The sequence below is a fragment of the Chiloscyllium plagiosum genome, unplaced genomic scaffold (genome assembly GCF_037043375.1).
Source record: "Chiloscyllium plagiosum isolate Xiang-an unplaced genomic scaffold, Cpla_swu_hap1 HiC_scaffold_29, whole genome shotgun sequence".
NCBI classification, from domain to species: Eukaryota; Metazoa; Chordata; class Chondrichthyes; order Orectolobiformes; family Hemiscylliidae; genus Chiloscyllium; species Chiloscyllium plagiosum.
In genome coordinates, this window is record NW_028270167.1 from 8,461,174 (window position 1) to 8,482,454 (window position 21,281).

The 21,281-nt window shown below is 41.3% G+C and overlaps 1 protein-coding gene across 1 annotated transcript; it reads left to right on the forward strand.

Annotated features, from left to right (window-relative positions):
• The first annotated feature begins 10,273 nt into the window (after nt 1–10,273).
• On the forward strand, nt 10,274–20,786 carry LOC122540612 (E3 ubiquitin/ISG15 ligase TRIM25-like). Its single transcript, XM_043676561.2, has 5 exons — nt 10,274–11,031; nt 12,806–12,901; nt 15,557–15,790; nt 17,555–17,720; nt 18,612–20,786. Exons 1-5 carry the CDS (start codon nt 10,465–10,467, stop codon nt 19,139–19,141), a joined length of 1,593 nt encoding a protein of 530 aa, XP_043532496.2. The 5' UTR covers nt 10,274–10,464; the 3' UTR covers nt 19,142–20,786.
• The last annotated feature ends 495 nt before the right edge of the window (nt 20,787–21,281 follow it).

Sequence of the window (21,281 nt, forward strand, 5' to 3'; positions counted from 1 at the left end):
TGTTTATATATGAATATTTAGGCATTTCAGGAGTCTAAACCGTGAATTGATTGTTACATGGTGTCCTCATCAGCTTGGAGTAAATTGGCAATCGGTTTATTGTGGAATACACAAAATTGCTGAAAGAAGGAGGACATTTGTTTGACACAGTTTTACGATGATCTGGAATATGTTTCCTGAAAGGATGGTGAAAGTTGTTTCAGCAGCAACTTTCAAAAAAAAAAGGCACACTCATGGTCATTTTATGAATTCTGGTCAATGGGGAGAATCCATGGCCATTAAGAGTATACATACATACTGACCATGGATCAGGGCAGCAAATTGATTGGTTAGACAACAATAGGCAGCAGGGGAGCCTGAATCTGGAAGGTATTTTCCTAAAGAGTGCATTTCCCCATCTTCGAAAATTTCATCAAGCTTCAAATGTGCATCTTCAATTACACTTGGCGTTCATTTGCTGTTTAATGTGTTTCCTTTTGCCACCTTAAAAGGCACAGGTGGACCCAGAGAGACAGGATCATAGGAACTGAAGTAGGCTATTTAGTCCCTCAAGCCTGGTTTACCATTCATTGTGGGCTAACACATACACCTGCCTTTAGCCCATATCCCTTAATAGCTTTGCTTCACAAAATTTATTCATCACAGATTTAAAATTAACAACTGATCGAGCATCCAGCTTTTTTTGATTCATTCACAGGATGTGGGTGTCACTGGCTAGACTAACACTTACTGCCCATCCCTATAAAATCCCCACAGTATGGAAACAGGCCATTTGGCCCAACAAGTCCACACCAATCCTGAAAGAGCATCCCACCCAGACCCATCCCCCCACCCTATCCCTGTAACCCAGCATTTCCCATGACTAACGTACCCAACCTATACGTCCCTGAATACTATGGGCAATTTGGCAGGGTCAATCCATCTAACACACAAATCTTTGGAGTGTGGGAGGAAACCAGAGCACCCAGCAGAAACCCACACAGGGAGAAAGTGCAAACTCCACATAGACTGTCACCCGAGGCTGGAATCAAACCCAGATCCCTAGTGCTGTGAGGCACCATGCTACCCTAATTACCCAGAGGACAGTTAGAGTCAAGCACGTTGCTGTGGGTCTGGAGTCACATGTAGGCCAGATCAGGTAAGGATGGCAGTTTTCTTCCCTAAAGGATATTAGTGAACCAGATGGGTTTATCCAACAATCAACAATGGATTCACGGTTGTCATTAGACTCTTAATTCCAGACTTTTCTGGAATTCAAATTCCACCATCTGCCCTGATGGGGCATCACCTAGGGAAGCAGAATGCCAAATCTCTACAACTCTTTGTACAGCGTGGTGTATGGTAGTTGGTTAGCTCAGTTGACTGGACTGATGATGTGTAACACAGGGTGGTCTAACAGTGTGGGTTAAATTCCCACAGCAGTTGAAGTTACCATAAAGACGTCTCCTGCTCAATTGTCCCACCACCAACATTGCACCCCTTTACCTGAGACATGGTAACCCTCAGGTTAAGTTACCACCAGTTGTCTCTTTCAATAAAAGTGGAGCTTTATGGTCCAGTAAAACTATACTGACTTTATTCTTACTTTTTGCTTCCTAACATTTCTCCTGATTAGTCTGGCCCTAATTCTTAGACCATGTGTCCTAATTCTAGACTCTCCAACCAGTGGAAATAGTCTATCTATCTTGTCTTTTCCTGTTAATATTATGAAGACTTCGGTCAGATCACCCCTTAACCTTCTAAATTCTCCAGAAAACAGACATAATTTGTACTATCTCTCCTCATAACTTACTCCATGAAATTCAGGTATCATTCTTGTAAACAATCGAACCTAAACTCCACCAGTGACTACAGCTTTCAGGTGACAGCTACTGTGAATAGAACTTTCTAATCATAAAGGAGTCCACTGCTGGCTAAGCATGCCCACATCAAATTATGATAAGTTCAGCATAACACAACCTCTGAAATTTTCATTACATAGTCACGGAAGGCAGGGACATGGGTAGATGAGTGTTTAATTATAAACCTTAAGTGATCCATAAGAACTCAGTGGTTAGCACTGCTGCCTCACAGCACCAGGGTCCCAGGTTCGATTCCAGACCTCGGGTGTCTGTCTGTGTGGAGTTTGCACATTCTCCCCGTGTCTGCGTGGGTTTCCTCCGGGTGCTCCGGTTTCCTCCACAGTCACAAAGATGTGCAGGTCAGGTGAATTGGCCATGCTAAATTGCCCGTAGTGTTAGGTGCATTAGTCAGAGGGAAATGGGTCTGGTAGGTTGCTCTTCGGAGGGTCAGTGTGGACTGGTTGGGCCGAAGGGCCTGTTTCCACACTGTAGGGAATCTAATCTAATCTTAACACACAATAATGGTCTGAATTTCCACCTGAACCAATCCACACTTCAACTGGTAAGCAATGAGTCCCACCATTGTCAACGCATGCACTTGAAGTCAGAATGATGGTTAGGAGTTTTATCTTGTTCATAATTAAGTAGTAGCCTATAATGAAGGACGGGCTAGGCAATGAGAAAGGGCAAGCTCTCACTGACATTGCAAAATCTCTCAAAGGTTTCCAATGACTATGGGTAGCATGTGTGGACTTTGTTATGAAACACCACTGTGGCAGGTGGGACCTCCTAGCTCAGAGCTAGGGACACTTTCACTGCACCACAAGAACTCCTTATAAGTATCATGGTCATAATTCAAATGAAATAAATTCTACAGCAACATTTAAAACAATGGAATTCCACAAGTATTCCACAATCAGTTAAATACTGTTGAAGTGTAAATATTGAAATCAAGCAGCCAGTTAGTACAGCGCAAATGTGAGATAATGTATTTTTCTTTAAGTGGTGTTTTTTGAGGGATAGGTATTGGTCACGACCTCAGGAGATCATCCCCTGCCCCTCTTTGAACTAGTGTCACAGGATCATTTATGTCCCTCTGACAGGGGATATAGGGCCTCAACCAAAGCTAATGTCCCATCTGAAAGCTGATACCATTGTGTGTGCAGCATTCGCTCAGTACTGCAATGGAGTGTTAGACTCTGTCTAGTGGTGAGGTTGGTTGCTATGAGCCATGCTTTCGCCACACCTTTTTATTTTTCTTCACTTTTGATTGAGGACTAAAATCGAAAATAAAAGGCTCTTTTAAAAATAACCAAGGATCAAGGAAGAGATTGCTGCACTTTTACAAACAAGTTAGTGGAACCCGTTCAGAGCCTTGTTCAGCTATTTTCTCATCGGTCTGTTCAGAGAATTTATGATACACTCCTGGAGCAGGCAGGACTTGAACCCAGAATGCCTGGTTCAAGGTAAAATTGTTGCTTTGCAAGTATGAGAGCAGGATATTTCTGTGGAGTGAGATTTGACCAGCAAGAGACTGCTGATTGTTTTGTGGCCAGTTGTTGATGTTAGAAGTTGTCAACTTGACGACAGCTCTCCAGACTGGAAGAAACAGGGTTCAGTGTATCTCTACAGTAAAAGCACCTTAAATCTGAAGAAAGCCATGTATTTTCTCGAATCAGTTGCTATAAACTGTTGCTTTTAACAAGTAACTAAGAAATTCTGCAGCTAATTTACCAATTGCCCTGTATCTTCTATGAAGAAAGAGGAATTTCCAGGGAGGAAATCAGACAACAAAAGATCTTAGGAAGCAAAAAGAACATCTCATTAAATTCTGAGACTGGCGCTATGAAACTGTGATTCCCAGTATTTTATTCAACCCCCTGTATCACCAATTTTTTTGTTTCTGTGTAAGGGTTTTAAAATAGAGTAGAGTTTCAACTGGTAGAGTTCACGTTTATAGTTCATAGTCTTGTTTACCTGTGGCTAGAACTTTTTTTTGTGTAAGAAACAACAATAAGTACAGGAATCAAATTAGTGTAACCAGGTAAATGAGTAACTTTGATTTAACCATTAACTTATGTGTAACCATGAATGCAGCTAGGGATCAAAAATCAGTGCACTTTCCAAAGTTTGTCATCACACACCTCACCCAAAAACTTCTCAAACAGCTCAAGCATCATTTTCAGAAATAAATTGCAGTCAGAATATCTCCAGAGTCAAAGCAGTTCATTATTTCACTCCCTTACTCTCAATCTTTCATAAGCATGCTGATCAAATTGGAAACATAAAATGCAAAAGAAAAATCTCAACAGTTAAAGAAGCTCATTAACCAGCTTAAAGAGTAGAGAACTAACTTGCTGATCAAATATTTAACACAGTGTCCATACCAATGGTGGGACTGTTCACTCATTCTTCATTTGCATCTGGAATTTGCCTACCAAATGTTTCAGGCAAAGCGACAGAATGCTGATTATTTTTGGGCCTTAAGAATGCAGAAAATGACATAATTCCAGTTTATAATGGCCTTCTGCTTCCTACTTACCATGATAGAGGCTTAGACAGCCACTTGACATCTGAAAAGTAAGTGGTCAACATCACGTTTCGACTGTCTACGTCTCTGGAGTACAACTGAACCCACATCCCTGAGTTTAAAGTGCAGCTTTTGAACCAACCTGACACTTTGGATGTGAGTTTAACCCAAGGCAGAATTCAGGTTGTGTGTGTGGCTGTTTAACTGGATCAAGGAGTATCCCTACATTTTAGATGGGAGATTCATGGCTGATGTTTTTCCAATACATTAAATTTGGGAACTAATTTGTGATTAGGAGCAATTCCACGAATTACTCAAGTCCTTGAAGAAAAATATACGGTACAAGCAAGACACTAAAGTAGATGTTTTTTTCTACATAAATTCTTACAAATTCGTGTCTACATAATACCAAATGCTAAGCTCTCTTCTTTCTGAATTATCACATTTATGTGGAAATAATGTTGTAAATAGTGGTTAGCACTGCTGCCTCACAGCGCCAGCGACCTGGGTTCAATTCCCGCCTCAGGCAACTGTCTGTGTGGAGTTTGCACATTCTCCCAGTGTCTGCGTGGGTTTCCTCCGGGTGCTCTGGTTTCCTCCCACAGTCCAAAGATGTGCAGGTCAGGTGAATTGGCCATGCTAAATTGCCCGTAGTGTTAGGTGAAGGGGTAAATGTAGAGAATGGGTCTGGGTGGGTTGCTCTTCAGAGGGTTGGTGTGGACTTGTTGGGCCGAAGGGCCTGTTTCCACGCTGTAAGTAATCTAATCATCGTTGTTTTATAAAAATGGCATTTCAATTAACACTATCACATTCAAGGAACACAAGGAAAAGCAACAGCAGTTTCAGTCTCATCTCTCCTTACTCTTCAAAGTACATCAGCTGCTGAGAACTCAAACTTGTTCATTCAGAAAATAAAGAAACAAGATATCTTTACTGGCATTCCTTTCAAGGCCAATAAATCTTCCCTAAACTTTACTATCCAAAGTAAATGTAGCACTCCAGACGAGGCTTCATCAGTTGCAACAAAAAATCCACTCTTTGAGTCCTCAACATTGGGGTCAACATTCAAGGAACTTTTAAATTATTATTCTTTCTGTTCATGAGCTTTTAGTGACCGTCAAACCATTGGTTCCCTTAAGTTGGATTGTTCATCCACAATTCCTACATCTTGAGATTTGCAAATGTTTTTGATCTATTTGTCTTAGGACCGAGAAGGATGACCTTACACATGAACTCCATCTGCCACAATTATTCCTGCTCAATTACTCTGTGAATTTCCCTCAGCACCTTTCTGCTCTCATTCCACATCTTACTGTGTCACCTAACCTTGTCTCATCTTAAATTGTTTGGGTATACCTGAAAATATGTTTTTAGATTAAAGGAAAAATGAAATGATATATCCCTCACTCAATATTACTTAAACCAATTATCTGGGCCTTATCACAGAATTATTTGTGTTTAATTTTGCTGTCATATTTCCCACAATACAATAGTGATTAAACTTCTAAACTGCTTAATTGTCTGTAAAATGGTCTAGGAGAAAGTGACGACTGCAGATGCTGGAGATCAGGGTCAAAGAGTGTGGTGCTGGAAAAGCAGAGCTGGTCAGGCAGCATTCCAGGAGCAAGAGAATCAATGTTTCGAGCATAACCTCTTCATCGAGAATTCCTGATGAACAGCTTATGCTCAAAACGTCGACTCTCTGTCTCCTCGGATGCTGCTTTTCCAGCACCACACTTTTCGACTGTAAAATGCTCTGCACATTCTGAGGTTGTGGAAAGTGCGATATTAATACAAGGTTTTCTTTTTCAAACAGAATGGGACATCTTACTTCCACCAAAAGTTCCCACATTACAAAATCTTTTAACCAGATACAATGATTGAAACCAGGTGGATCTTATTGATTACACAATCTTTGATTGGGGTTATTAACCTGGGCCAGTCAGGGAGCTCTGGCTGATGAATATTAACAGAGGATAATGGAGTGCTTTATTTCCCCTTCCACCTTTATTTTGATTTAGTCTCTATCCTCCCCTTCAGCTTTTTCAATGTAAACATTTCTTGTTCAGGACTTCGCTTGTCACTAGTGCATTGGTCTCATGGGTGTCTTTTATGGCGATGGAATATTAATAAACATTTTCACTGTGTTTTTCACTGTATTTTGCACCTGCACACACACACACACAAAAAATGAACAGAGGATTTAGAATCTCCTCAGTTCAGGGGACTGACTCTGAGCTGGCTGACCACAGCCAGTGTACTGTGCACATGTAAACAAAGTGATGGGATACAAGTTTCTGTGCAGTTATTTCATCATGTTCAGGTCTATTAAGAAAATTAACTGAAATAAAACAAAGAACAGAAATTTCCAAAGAAACTCAGCAGGTCTGGCTGCATCTGTGGAGAGAGAAATGTTTTGATTTCAGTGACCCTTCCTCAGAAAATTAACTTGTTTCAGCCAGCACACAGTGACTGATATTGTTATTAGATTTCATGAATTTGTGAAAGACAGCTATCCTCTACTGTAAGAGCCCTACAGAAAGATTTCTGGTTTGAAAATAAGAGCTAGTTTTGATCCCTTCAATATCTGTCAACCAGCTGAAAATCAAAAGAAAATAATTGTGCTGATTTGGATTTCCTCCCAAGTTTTCAATTTACATTCTGCACAGTACAAGGGAGGCAATAGCTTAATGGTATTATTGCTGGATTGTTAACCCAGAAAATGTTCTAGGGAATGGTGATGTCATGTCCTGTGGTGACACCAACCCAAAGAAACTCAACCAAAACATATAAATAGAAAGCAGGAAACATCAGCAGTGCTTCATCCAGAGGCTCACTGAAGATGTTACCTAGTATGATGATAAAAAGTCTGAAAATGAACCTTCCAGCTCAGCAAGCAAATCTACATCCAGTTCCCCAGTTCTTTTGGGTTTTACTATTGTAGCTCCTTTTTCTCCCAACTCCCAGAACCCCTCAAAGCCACATGCCTGAAGAAATGTTTGTGCCACTTTCCCTCTCCTTACTAACTCTCCCAACAAACTATATTGATTTTCATTTAAACAACATCATGAATCTCCTGCAGCTTTTTAAGGAGTGAAATACTAACAAAAACTAGATGACTAAAAATGACGACCGATATGATCAACTTGCAGTTGGTGAAGCATAAGATTTCAAATAGACCACTTCCAGCACGACCTGTCAAATCTCAATCACAAAGAGTGAAAATCATATTTTAGTTTCCCTATAGGAAAAAGTAACTTATTTTTACATCTGTCACTCCTGCACTGCAACACAGATTTATATCTGCTGGATCTATCAGTCGGTGCTAAGAGTCTCTGTTACAATGTTTGAAAATCTTCAAAAATAATCTATGACCTGTTTTATTTTGACGTGCATGAATCTCCCAAACAAGTGTTTCCTATATCCCCATCCCTGCCTTTTGGTAAGAACCCTGCTCCCACTAGCGACCCAGCCGAAATGAAACAAGCTCCACACTGGGAAAGAATTAGTGATTTCCCTACATCGATGGGGACAGAGCAAGGTGTGTGCACAGACCAACCCAAACAATCAGTTGCCGGAGGAACTGAACAGGTCTGAGGTGATGTAACAGGAAAGTATACAGTAAATGTCTGGATCCTTAGGAACATTGATATAGAGAGGGATCTTGAAATACAAGTCCGTAGCTCCCTGAAAGTGTCAACACAGGTGGATAAGGTAGTAGAGAAGGCATACAGCAAGCTTATAGAATCATAGAGTTGTACAGCATGGAAACAGATCAATTAGGTCCAACTTGTCTATGCCCATCTGATATCCTAAATTAATCTAATCACATTTGGCCCATATCTCTTTAAACCTTTCCTATTCATGTACCCATCTTAGATGCTTTTTAAACTATGTAATTGTACCAGCTTCCACCATTTCTTCTGGCAGCTCATTCCATACACATACCATCCTCTGCATTAATAAGTTGCCCTTTAGGTCCCTTTAAAATCTTTCCCCTCACCTTTAACCGATGGCCTTCAGTTCTGGACTCCCCTATCTTGAGAAAAAGACCTTGTCTATTTACCCAATCCATGCCCCTCATGATTTTATAAATCTCTATAAGATCACCCCTCAGTCTCCAATGCTTCATAGAAAAGAGCCTCAGCCTATTCAACCTCTCCCTATAGCTCAAACTCTCCAACCGCGTCAACATCCTTGTAAATGTCTTCTGAACCCTTTCAATTTTCACTATATATTTCCTATAGCAGGGACGCCAGAATTGAATGCAGTATTCCAAAAGTTGCTACATGACACCCCAACTCCTATACTCAATTCACTTGCCTTTATCAGTCATTGAGTATAAAAGTTGGCAAGTCTTTTGCAACTGTATAAAACTTTAATCATACACTCCTTATAGTATGGATAAAGGCTTTTCAACCCATCAAGTCTGCACTGACCCTACCCAGATCCAGCTCCCACAACCCCTCATTTACCATAGCCAATCCACCTAACCTGCATATCTTTGGACTGAGGGAAGAAACTGGAGCACTTGGCAGAAATCCATACAGACATGGGGAGAACATACAAATTCCACCCAGTCATCTGAGGCTGTGAATTAAACCTGGGTCCTTAGCACTGTGAGGCAGCAGTGCTAACCAATGAGCCAGACCCATTTGGAATATTGTGTGCAGTTCAGATCACTACACAATAGGAAGAATGTGGAGGCTTTGGAAAGGGTGCAAAAAACGTTTACCAGGATGTTGCCTGGATTTGAGTGTAGTAATTATAAGGAGAGGTTGGACAAAGTTGGATTGTTTTTGTTGGCAAATCAAGAGACTGAGGGGCAACCTGATAGAAGTATATGAAATTAAAAGAGCCAGAGATAGGATGGCTAGTCAGGATCTTTTTCCTGGGATGAAAATATTAAATACTACAGGGGCATAGGTTTAAGATGAGAGGGGGCAAGCTGAAAGAAGATGAGTGAGGAATGTTTTATTATACAGAGGGTGGTAGGCACCTGGAATGCACTGCCAGGGATGTGGTAGAAGCAAATATGATCGTAACATTTATGAAGCATTTAAATGGACATGAACAGGCAGCAAATTGAGGGATGCACACCATGTGCAGGCAGGTGGGATTAGTTTAGAAGGGCATCATGTTCAGCACAGACATGGTGGGCCTAAGGGTTTGCTCTGCACTATTGTGCACTGAGACAAAAAAAGGACCATCAGAGGCTGAGGGGTGACCTTATAGAGGTTTACAAATTTATGAGGGGCATGGTGAGGGTAAGTAGGCAAAGTCTTTTCCCTGGGTCGGGGAGTCCAGAACTAGAGGGCATAGGTTTAGGGTGAGAGGGGAAAGATATAAAAGAGACCTAAGGGGCAACTGTTTCACACAGAGGGTGGTACGTGTATGGAATGAGCTGCCAGAGGAAGTGGTGGAGACTGGTACAATTGCAACATTTCAGAGGCATTTTGATGGGTATATGAATAGGAAGGGTTTGGAGGGATAGGGGCAGGTGGGACTAGATTCGGTTGGGATATCTGGTCGGCATGGACGAGCTGAACCGAAGGGTCTGTTTCCATGCTGTACATCTCTATGACTCTATGCTGGAATCAAAGGTAGACAAGCAGGAGGCTGGAAGAAACACAGCAAGGCAGGCAGCATCAGGATGTGGAGAAGTTAACGTTTCAGGTGTGACCCTTGTTCTATACTCTGGCAGTGTCTGTGTCACGTTTTCTCTCCAGACGTGCTGCCAGACCTGCTGAGTTCTTCCAGCTGAGTTCCAGCATCCACAGTTCTTTGCTCCGTTTTATCCCCTGAACCAGGAGAAAGTGAGGACTGCAGATCTGGAGTGTCTGCTGTGCCACGCACATTAAATCCTAATAAAGGAGTCATTCCCACCCCCCTACCCCCAATCTGTCCAAGCCTTTATTTCAAGCTGAGAACGCTTGTGTGAAAAAATGTAAACTTTCCCCCTTCCCATTCTGATCTTAAACCTCTATCCCCACCCCACCGAGTAGCGTAATGCTGTGTGTTGGCGGGTTTGAGTTGAGTTTCACTTTCATTTCTGAGACATTTCACGAGCCCAGGGTGTAGCTTGAGTGAGGAATGGCGACCTCTGCCAGTGTCCAGGCTGAGCTCTGTTGTCCAGTGTGCCTGGATTTGCTGAGGGAGCCTGTCACCACAAACTGCGGCCACAATTTCTGCTCCAAGTGCCTGGAGGAGGTTTGGGATGAAGCTGCAAGGCTTCACCAGGAGATCCAGTGTCCACAGTGCAGGCACCGTTACACCGAGAAGCCCGTGCTGAAGAGAAACGTGCTCCTCGTGGCTTTCATCGAGCAGCTCACCAAAAAGCCCGATGCATTCACGGGGGAGAGTCACGAAGTTGCCTGCGATTCGTGTTTCGAGACGGTCCATAAGGCGGAGAAGACCTGTTTGACTTGCATGGCCTCTTTCTGTGGCCCCCACCTCTGGCCTCACCTGCACGGTGCTGCTTACCAGGACCACGAGATAACCAGCCCAATCGGAGACCTACAAGGGTGGAAATGCAAAGAGCACAGAAAGATCCAGGATGTGTTTTGTACAAACCACGACGTTTGTATATGTGCTTCTTGTAAACCTGCTCACAGTCGCTGCAAAACCATTCCTTTGGAGGAACAACGTAAAATGAAACAGGTAAGCCTCATTTTTACAGAGCTGTATAATGGTACATTTCTTGCTATTGACTGGATAACTCGCCTCTTACTTTGGAATGGTGCCAGGTCAGAGGTCACACAGCACCAGGTTATAGTCCAACAGGTTTATTTGAAATCACAATCTTTTGGAGAGCTGCCCATTCAAGATCACTTCACCTAATGAAGGAACAGGGCTCCGAAAGCTTTTGGACTATAACCTGGTATCATCTGACTTCTGACCTAGTTAGGATTTATATCTGTTGACTTGAGAGATCCCATATAAAAGGGATCTTATAAATCAGAAGGAAGCACTTCTCAGTGGTTAGCACTGTGCCTCACAGCGCCAGGGACCCGGGTTTGATTCCAGCCTTGGGCAAATGTGTGTGTGGAGTTTGCATATTCTCCCTGAGGGTTTTCTCCAGGTGCTCCAGTTTCCTTCCACAGTCCAAAGATGTGCAGGTCAGGTGAATTGCCCATGCTAAATTGCCTATAGTGTTAGGTGCATTAGTCAGAGGGAATGGGTCTGGGTGGGTTACTCTTCAGAGGGTTGGTGTGGACTTGTTGGGCCGAAGGGCCTGTTTCCATACTGTCGGGATTCTAATCTTAAAAAAAACTTCTCTAAACCTGCATTATTATTGAATTAGATTTATAACCCTGATCCATTATATCCACTTTTTCTCCCTTATTATCTGCTAAACTTGCCTAACAAAAATCTGTTGATGTTAGCATGTTTGGGAAGAATTATTTTGAGTACACAGCTGCATGACGTAGCTGTAATAAAGATTCTGTTCCCACATAGTTGATTTCCCCATCAGAGGATATCGTTTCTCAGTTCCTATGCAATCAAATAGATGCAGACAAAAGAAGTGCCACAGCTTACAGATTGGATTTTGTTTGTTGCTGGTCTGTCCGCTGAGCTGGTAGGTTTGTTGGCAGACATTTTGTCCTCTTTCTAGGTGACACCACCAGTGCTGTGTTGCCTCATGTGAGGCACCCCTATACCGTTCTGCTTTGAATTGATGTGGTTCTGTTTGAGCTGTTTCCAGTTGGTGCCGGTTCTGGTTTTCCATTACATCGGTTTGTGTATTGGGACCCAGTCAGTGTGTTTGTGATGGAGTCTCCTGTACATTAAAAACATTTTGTGACTGACACCCAGACTGCTCCAACCACTAGGGATCGTGACAGCACACAAATAGGCAACCACTCTCAGACAGCAGCTCACCAGAACAAAGGACCCGATATCCACTATGTGCAAGATGAATGTAATTTACAAAATCCCATTCAGTGACTGCACTAAGCACTATGTAGGGCAAACAGCAAATGACCTGCATCCATGAACACCAAGTGACTCGACCAACTCTCTCTGGCAACCATGACAAGAATCATGAGTTTGACTTGGTCAACACAATGGTACTAGGACAGGCCAAACAAAGAACAGTAAGGGAATTCCTGGAAGAATGGTACTCATCCTTGGACTCCATCAACAAACACATTGACCTGGACCCAATATACAAACTGTTGTAATGGAAAAACAGAACCAGCACCAACTGGAAATAGCTCAAACAAAACCACATACATTCAAAACAGAATAGTACAGCAGTGCGTCACAGGAGGCAACATGGCACTAATGGTGCCACCGAGAAAGGGGACAAAACATCTGCCAACAAACCTCCTGAGCTCCTCACAAAAACCTTAAAAAGCTTACAAATTGATTGCACACATGAAACAGGTTTCCTTGCTTCGCTCAAGATAACTGGATTTCTAATTTTACTAAGGTGGATCTTCAAAGTATTCTTGGAGAAATATCTGAAGAAGTAAAAGTGACACAAGAGAAACTTGGTGCTCTGGCAAATGAACGTTGTTCTATCAAGGTAAGTGGTAATCTACCACGTCTGGTTGAACGGACAAAGATTGTATCTTGATGCAGTTCTGATTGCACAGTGCTTACAAAGCACAAAACTAGGAAGAAACTTAACAGGTCTGGCAGCTTATATGGAAAAAAAAGCAGTTAACATTCCGGTATGAGTCTTTTTTGAGTCATGCTAAACTCGAAACATCAACGCTGTTTAGAGTCATAGAGATGTACAGCACGGAAACAGACATTTTGGTCCAACTCCTCTATGAGAACCAGATATCTTAAGTTAATGTAAGTCAGCACATATTCCTCTAATCTCTTCGTATCTAGATGTCTTTAAAATGTTGTAATTGTACCAGCCTCCATAACTTCCTCTGGAAGTTTGTTATGAGTCATAGTTTCTGTCTCCACCTATTCTGCCAGACCTGTTGTATCTCTCCAGCATGCTCTCTGTTTTAATTTCAGATGTCTGGCAATTGTGGTACTTCTGTGTAGAGAAGACTGTATCTTTGCGTTACAGTCTAGACTGATCAGAAGCGGAGATAGGCATAGGGAATAAGTAGTCAAAGCTGCAGCCGTTTCAACAGTGGGTTCTGAAGGAGAGGTGGAATTTGCATTTTTTTCTGTGGGGTGTAATGTGTACCCAATCAACTTTTCACTTTTACACATTCTGCAAACTTTTTTTGTGACCTTTGTCTCCTGAATTTTATTTCCAATGCCTATCTCTTTACCAGTGCCCCCTTCCCCTACACCATCCATCAACAATAACCACCCAAAGTGTCATCTAAGTTTTCTGGGTGTTTTTTGGTCATGGCATTGAACCTATGGAGGTTTGTTAGGCAGTGGAGGGTATACATGAACAAGGCCAGCCAACTTGTACAAAAGTTTAGAGTGTCATTGTATTTGAGTCATGATTTAGAGATGCCGGTGTTGGACTGGGGTGTACAAAGTTTAAAAATCACACAACACCAGGTTATAGTCCAATGAAGGAGCGGCGCTCCAAAAGCTAGTGCTTCCAATTAAACCTGTTGGACTATAACCTGGTGTTGTGTGATTTTTAAACTTTGTATTTGAGAATTGTGTGCCTAAATTGGAGTTAACAATCTAGATCAGGCTTATATACTGAAGAGGATCTTTCTGAATGTCCTTCAAAAAATGTAAATATTAAGAAAAAATGATGACAAACTGGCTCAGAGCATTAAACACAGGATTCAAAAATAATTTGAACTTCTGAAAGTAGAGGACAAGTCAGCAGCTAGCTAATGGGTGGGTGGGCAGTAATCGGGATTATTCACAACTTCTGACGGGTCTCCAGGAGTCAGAGAGGAGTTTCCCAGTTTATTCTTAGTTGGCCAAAACAAAATTTTCTTTTCTGCCTGATTGTATGCCTGGCTCAGAGGGTGTCAAATTGTCTCATTCTTTTCCTCCTCCTAGTGCTTCGAGAACATCGATTCTGAGACACTGAAATCTAACTCATAACTTCATTGGCTCAGAAGCAGTTGGGAAAATCCTGAAGATGTGACCCAGCATGATTTACTTTGCCCCATTTTGGCAGCAGTGCTTTGATCTGTTCATGTCTTAAGGTTTCCAATTCCTTCTGTAAAACTCTATCCTTCTCTGTCTTCTAAGATCTTCCTCAACACCCACCATGCTTTTGGTTACCTATCCTAATGTCTCCAGCTTTGGACAAAAGAAATTCATAAATACAGAGTGCGACCAATAACTAAAGAAGGGCTATAGTTTTCCATCTCGAACCCATGCTGTCCAAGGTTAAAATTGAGGCTCTTCTCCCTGGTGGAGGGGATGCACAAAACCAGGGCAAGGAGTGTTCCTTATCAGTGTAGATGTGCAGGCAAAATATTAGCCAAAACTGGTCAGCTTCTGTTGCTTGGCTTCTGAGAACTTTACTTGAGCAAAGAGTTAGCAATAGTGCCATTGGGTAGCAGAGAATGATAATTAGTAGAAGCTCTGGGAGAAAAATGCTTCAGCTAAGAGCCAGAAGCAGGGATTACACAGAGCAATTGCGTTTAGTATTTATGACATTGAAAATCCAATGTTCTAAAAGTAAGGATTTATAGGGGAGCAAAATACCAATATCACCAAGTTCCAAATAGTGGTTAAAATGTCTGTTGGTCTGCTTCGCTGGTCTGAAAATGTTGGCTCTAATTCATTAGTTGTGATCGTACCTTGTTTAAAAAAAATTCTCCCCCCCATGCCATTTTACTTCCAGATTTCAACTGACAAAGTGTTCTGCCAGATATCCACCAATGTAGTTTTCAAAACAGTCACCAGTTTATTCATAAGAACAGGTTTGGGTGAGTCCCACTGTAGTAGTCAGCTTGGGCAATTTTTCTACGGAAATATCGAGAGATGGTTATTTGGCTCAGTGCTTTGACAACATGCCTCGTGAGAAAGGGTCACTCGACTCAACATCAACTCTGATTTCTCTCCATAGATGCTGCCAGACCTTCTGAGCCTTCCCAGCAATTTCTGTTTTTGTTGTTGACAACATATTCCTCTGATAGCACCTGTAGACAAATCAAAGGTTACACTAAATGTGGAGCACGTTTTTTTATTTTTCTCAATTGATGTTAAAATGCCATTTTTCTTCATTTTTGCAGCAATGTAGATATCTTTGTAATTACTATTTGCTGTATGTGTTGAAATCCAGGAAACCACATCCAAGATGATGGTGTTAATTGGAGAAAGGTTTAAGGAGATCAAAAAGCTTCTTATAACAAAGGAAGAGTCGATGAGGAAACTATTAGATGAAGAGTATGTAGGAATTGAGACAAAGATTGAAGCAACTTCAAGACAACTTTGTGACCATATTGAAAAACTCAGCGAGACCAAAAGTGGGATTGAACCTTTGGCAAAGGAGAAGGACCAATGGAGGTTCATGAAGGTAACATAGACTGATAATGAAGTTGGTTTTGCTGAAGTATACTTGTTTTCCAAAATTAAACATTAATTTACTGGGTTCGGTTTAAGATTCTGGGTGAGAAACATATTGTGTGAGGAGGTTCAAGATGGACCAATACCAAGGCCTTGGAGAAGTTCCAGAGGTGGGTATTCAGAATGTTACCTGGTCTTGGGGTTCTTGGAGGCATTTGGAAATCTAGCTTGTGTTTTTTCCCCCACTGAAGAGGTGCAGAGATGTCTGGTGTTATGGGAAGCTTGCAACAAATAAAACAAATTTTATTTAGGTGGATTGGTTACCTCTGTGAGATATGGATGAAACAACTGAAATGCACCAGTATAAAAGGCTAAAATATAATGTTGGCTTGGATACCACTAAGTATTTTTGAAGAGTTTGTGATGGATAGTTTGGAGATATTTTATTCTGTCTGCATGTGACTGACCAGATGGTCTTTCTTTGTCCTTTATCTTATAGTGTACAATTATAATTTTCACTTTGACTTAAAGTTGCCAATTAATGGGCTATTTAATTACTGTCTTGAACAGTGGAAAAGGAAATGGCTCATCCGACATGAGCTGACTGGGTATGGACAGTTCCATGGCAAATGTAGCCTTTTATATTTTCATGACAGCCTATGCATATTTTTGCTGTAGTTCCTGGGCAGTACACAGCTGAGGAGGGTTTCATGAGTGTGATCTGACCAGGAATCTATCTAGAAGAAGTACCCTGAAGAAAGGGAAACATTAGTGATTTCAGAATCACAGAAGCATTACATCGCAGAGTTAGGCCACTTGGCCTATTGTGTCTACAAACGAACATCATTACCGATCTTCTGCTTTCTTATCTTATACACATTATTTATACTAGATACCCTTTTAACTGCCTCTACTGAAGCTCCTTCCACTACTGTTCCAGGCAGTACACTCCACACCCTAACTACATGCTGTATGAAGCAGTTTTTTATCACTCGCGTTTGCTTCTTTTATAATTCACTTTCAATCTATGCCCTCTGATTTTTGGTTAAGGGGCAGTGCTCCGAAAGCTAGTGCTTCCAATTAAATCTGTTGGACTATAACCTGGTGTTATTCGATTTTTATTTTTTTTTAACTTTGTACATCCCAGTCCAACACCAGCATCTCCAAATCATGACTCTGGTTCTTGATTCTTTTATAAGCAGAAACAGTTCTTCCTACCTGCTCTGTCCTCACGGCTTTGAAACCTCTTTCAGATCTCCTCTTATCCTCCTCCTCTCCAAGAACATCTTCAATCTAACCTCATAACTGAAATTTCCTTACCTTCAATTCCTTCTTATAAATCACTCTGCAGTCTTTCCAATGTGTTAAAACCTCTACTGTAATCTATCAGTGATCAGAGTTTGCTTTTTGACTGCATGATCTGGGGAGTGGTAGCTGTCAAGGTCAGAATCCCAACCTACAAATCCTTAACTTCACTTTCCTGCCTTTTCCCATAACCCTTAATTGCCTTACTAATTAAAAAGGTTGTTTGAGGTGAAGATTATGGGGTGGGTGTGATGAACGTCCATTGCTGGAGGGAGCTACTTGGGGTTCAGGAATTCCCCAGTAGAGATCCATAGGTGACAAAGGACTCCCCATCCACTTGGATGGACATTTTTTGTGGGAATTACAGAGATGGAGTAAGTGAACTCCAACCCTGAAAATTGCTTAAAACAAAAGCTGAAACTTTGGAGTTTTGTTTTAATATTCTTTTTATTTAATGACACTCACTTAGGGCACTTCATCAATACCCAAACAAGTTACACATCTTCCTCCACCAGAAAAACCCATAGAAATGTACAACAGAAGATTACAGTTCAAATGCAAGCATGCTTTGAAGCTCATCTCGAATCTCAGACTTGAAATGGACAAATTTTGGCAGGAGTTAATGAAGTATGGAGGTTAGTAGTTTGACTTCCTTATATTCAATTCGGTATAAATGTTATTTTATTACCTACACCAAGGAAATTAACATATACAGTCGGTTCTGCTAAAACGCATGTTTCTTCAACGTGAATTAGCTTTAACAAGATTGAAGAATTCAGACTGTTATATGCAGAACATTAACCTTCCTTACCTGTATTGGTTATAATGTGATTCTTTTATGGTGCAGCTATTGCATGATTTCCTTATAACATGACAATGGAATAATCAAGTTATACCAGAACCGGCAGTACTGTGAAATGAGTCCTGTCTCTCCTAAGCCAGAATCTCACCAGCGTCAACTATTCAACAATGCAGCTGGTAACTGGGACTCAATGTTAATATCCTCACCTCTGATTTAGAAGTTATGGATTCTGTTTCTTTCTGGTGACTGGGGAAATTGGATCTAGGCAGGCTCTGCAGTGTGCGACTGAGGGATGCTGCACTGATGGGAGTGTCTGCAGCTGTCTCTCAGGCGAGTGTAAAGGATTCCCTGACATGATTTAGACAGAGAGCATAGTAGTTATTCTGTGTCCAGTTCAATGTTTGTCACTCATTCAGTTGAAAAAAGAGACAATTTGACCATTGTCACATTGCCTTTTGTAGGAACTTGCTGTGTGTCAATTGGCACTCACCCTTCCTGTATTGGTATACTTCCAAAGTATTTCATTGGCTAACCAAAACTTTGTGACAATCCAAAGGTACTATGAAAATCCAAGTACGTTCCACAATCTAATAAAAAACAAAAGCAAATGAGAATGACAATGATTTTTCTTCATCCATCAGTTCCTCTGTTCAGGGGGATAGGAACAAATGGGGATAGTATTCTCATAATACAGCTTGCTCTCTAACTTTTTCTTTCATTCCAGAATTCTGTGAGGTCACATTTGACCCAAGTACAGCACAAACACAAGTTGTCTTATCAGAAGGAAACAGGAAGATAATTCGGAGTTCTTACCAACAGACTTATGACAATCATCCGAGAAGATTCACATCTTACTGCCAAGTGCTGTGCACACAGAAATTCTCCCAGGGTTGCTATTACTGGGATATTTGCACCAAATACAGTTCTGGATGGGCAATTGGAATCGCTTACGAAAGCATTAACAGAGGAGTTAGACTGGGTAGCAGTAAAGAATCATGGTGCCTACAGTGGAATAGCAGTTGTAATTTTTTGGCTTGGCATAATGGAAACAGTATGAAAATAGCATGTGCGATACCCCAAACTGTCAGGGTGTGTCTTGATTTTGACGGTGGTTCTGTATCATTTTATTCTGTCAGTGAGAGTATAACTCTGCTCCACAAATACAATGTTGCATTTACCGAACCGGTCTATCCTGCATGCTGGCTTTTAGGCTCAGCAACAAGTAATGCACTGAGTTTGGAATCTCCACTGTAGAATAGGTAAAGTCAGAATTACAGTGGCAATTTAATGAGTAATTTGTATGAGCTCGCACTGTCCCTATAAGCTTCAGCTATTCAGAGCTCCGATTTGGAGCACAAATAATTTCACAATCTCTTAGTTTTAATGAAAGGAAATGTTCATGGGCTACCCAAATTTCTAACTGCGCTACAGAGCCACAGAATTGTTATGGCGCCAAAGGAGGCAATTCGGCATATCATGTCAGCACAGTTTCTAATAACTAGAGCCAATCTCCTGCTTTTCCCCCATACCCCTGTACACTATTTCCATCCAATGCCCTTTTTAAATGTCTCAGTAGAATCTGCCTTCACCACATTCCAGGCAGTATATTCCATTTCCTAACTACTTGTGAAAAGATTTTTTTTCTCACATTGCCTCTGCTTTGCTTGGACATTACTTTAAATCTATGCCGTCGTGTTCCTTTCTCACTTCTGTGAGTGGGAACCGTTTCTCCCATTTACTCTGTCCTGCTTGCTCATGACTTTGGAAACCCCTATCAACGTTTGTTCTCAGCCTTCTTCTCTCCAAGGAGAACAATCCCAAATTTCTTAATCTATCCTCATAGCTAAGGTTTCTCAAGGCTGGAACTATACTTGTAAATTGCTTCTGTATTCACTCAAAATGAGTACACCTTTCCAAAATGTGGTGCCCACACAATACCCCAGCTGAGGTTTAACAAGTGTCCTGTACAAGTTCAATATCACCTCCTTGCTCTTGTACTCTATGCCTCCGTTAATAAAGCTGAGAGCACCATACGCTTTGCGCACTGTATGCTGTGTGCTCTTTTCATGAAGGGAGTGAGCTGAATCGTGGAACTTGTTTTTTTTTTATTAAGAAAGTTTTAAATTAGTATTGTTGCTGCGGGGGATCCAGAAATTGGGGTTATATGTCACCAGTTGCAGAATTATTAAAAAAAAAATTAAAAATCAAAGGAAATTAAATCCTGTGTCTCTTAGCTTCATTGATCACATCGTAAAATGGTTTAATGACAGCAGTAAGCTTGACTACTAGAACAACAACACATTGTAACAACTAAGTGAGCAGGGTGAATTGGGCTCCTATGTTTTGCATCCCTTGCTTGGCCATAGCAAAGGCTTTAATTATTTTTAACCGAGAGCTGTGTCTCAATTCAATAAAAATGTAGTTTCACTTGTTCAACAGAATCAATCCAATTAAAAGGTTTTCTTGATTGAAAGGAAATGCAATTTTATTGTTTGCTACTGCTGAGGAAAATAATACTGGCATAACAACAAATACAGTTTAAAGGGCAGTAGTGTCTAGTAGAAGAAGGAAGGTAAAAGAATATGATGTTTAAAATCTTGAGAAAGTCCTTGACAATTTAGGTTTTAACCTGAGAATGGATGGGAGGATATCCTTGCACAGTGGCATTCTAGAATATTCCTGGTTAAAAATCACACAACACCAGGTTATGGTCCAACAGGTTTAATTGGAAGCACACTAGCTTTTGGAGCGACGCTCCTTCATCATGGTGATTTATTTATTCAATTTGCTTTATCGCCAGGCTTTAGCTTTCCAATTGACAGAGTGACTTCTTCAGATTGTTACAGTCACAAACTCATCTTTTCCTCCACTGCTTTTCCAGAACAACAGCTTGAAATGTAGTTCATTCATGTATTCCTGTACACAGGCTCATTGATTTACAAACTGGATAATGTCAACTAGGAGAAAGTGAGGACTGCAGATGCTGGAGATCAGAGTTGAAAAATGTGTTGCTGGAAAAGTGCAGCAGGTTAGGCAGCATCCAAGGAGCAGGAGAATCGACGTTTCGGGCATAAACCTGAAGAGGGGCTTATCCCCGAAACGTTGATTCTCCTGCTCCGTGGATCCTGCCTGACCTGCTGCGCTTTTCCAGCAACACATATTTCAAACTGGATAATGTGCACAGTCTAGATTAGAGTGGTGCTGGAAAAGCACAGCAGATCAGGCAGCAACAGAGGAGCAAAAAAATCAACATTTCAGGCAAAACCTTTCATCAGGAATGAAGGCCTTTCCCCCGAAACATAGATTTTCCTGCTCCTTGGATGCTGCCTGATCTTCTGTGCTTTTCCAGCACCACTCTAATCTAGATTCTGATCTCAAGCATCTGCAGTCCTCA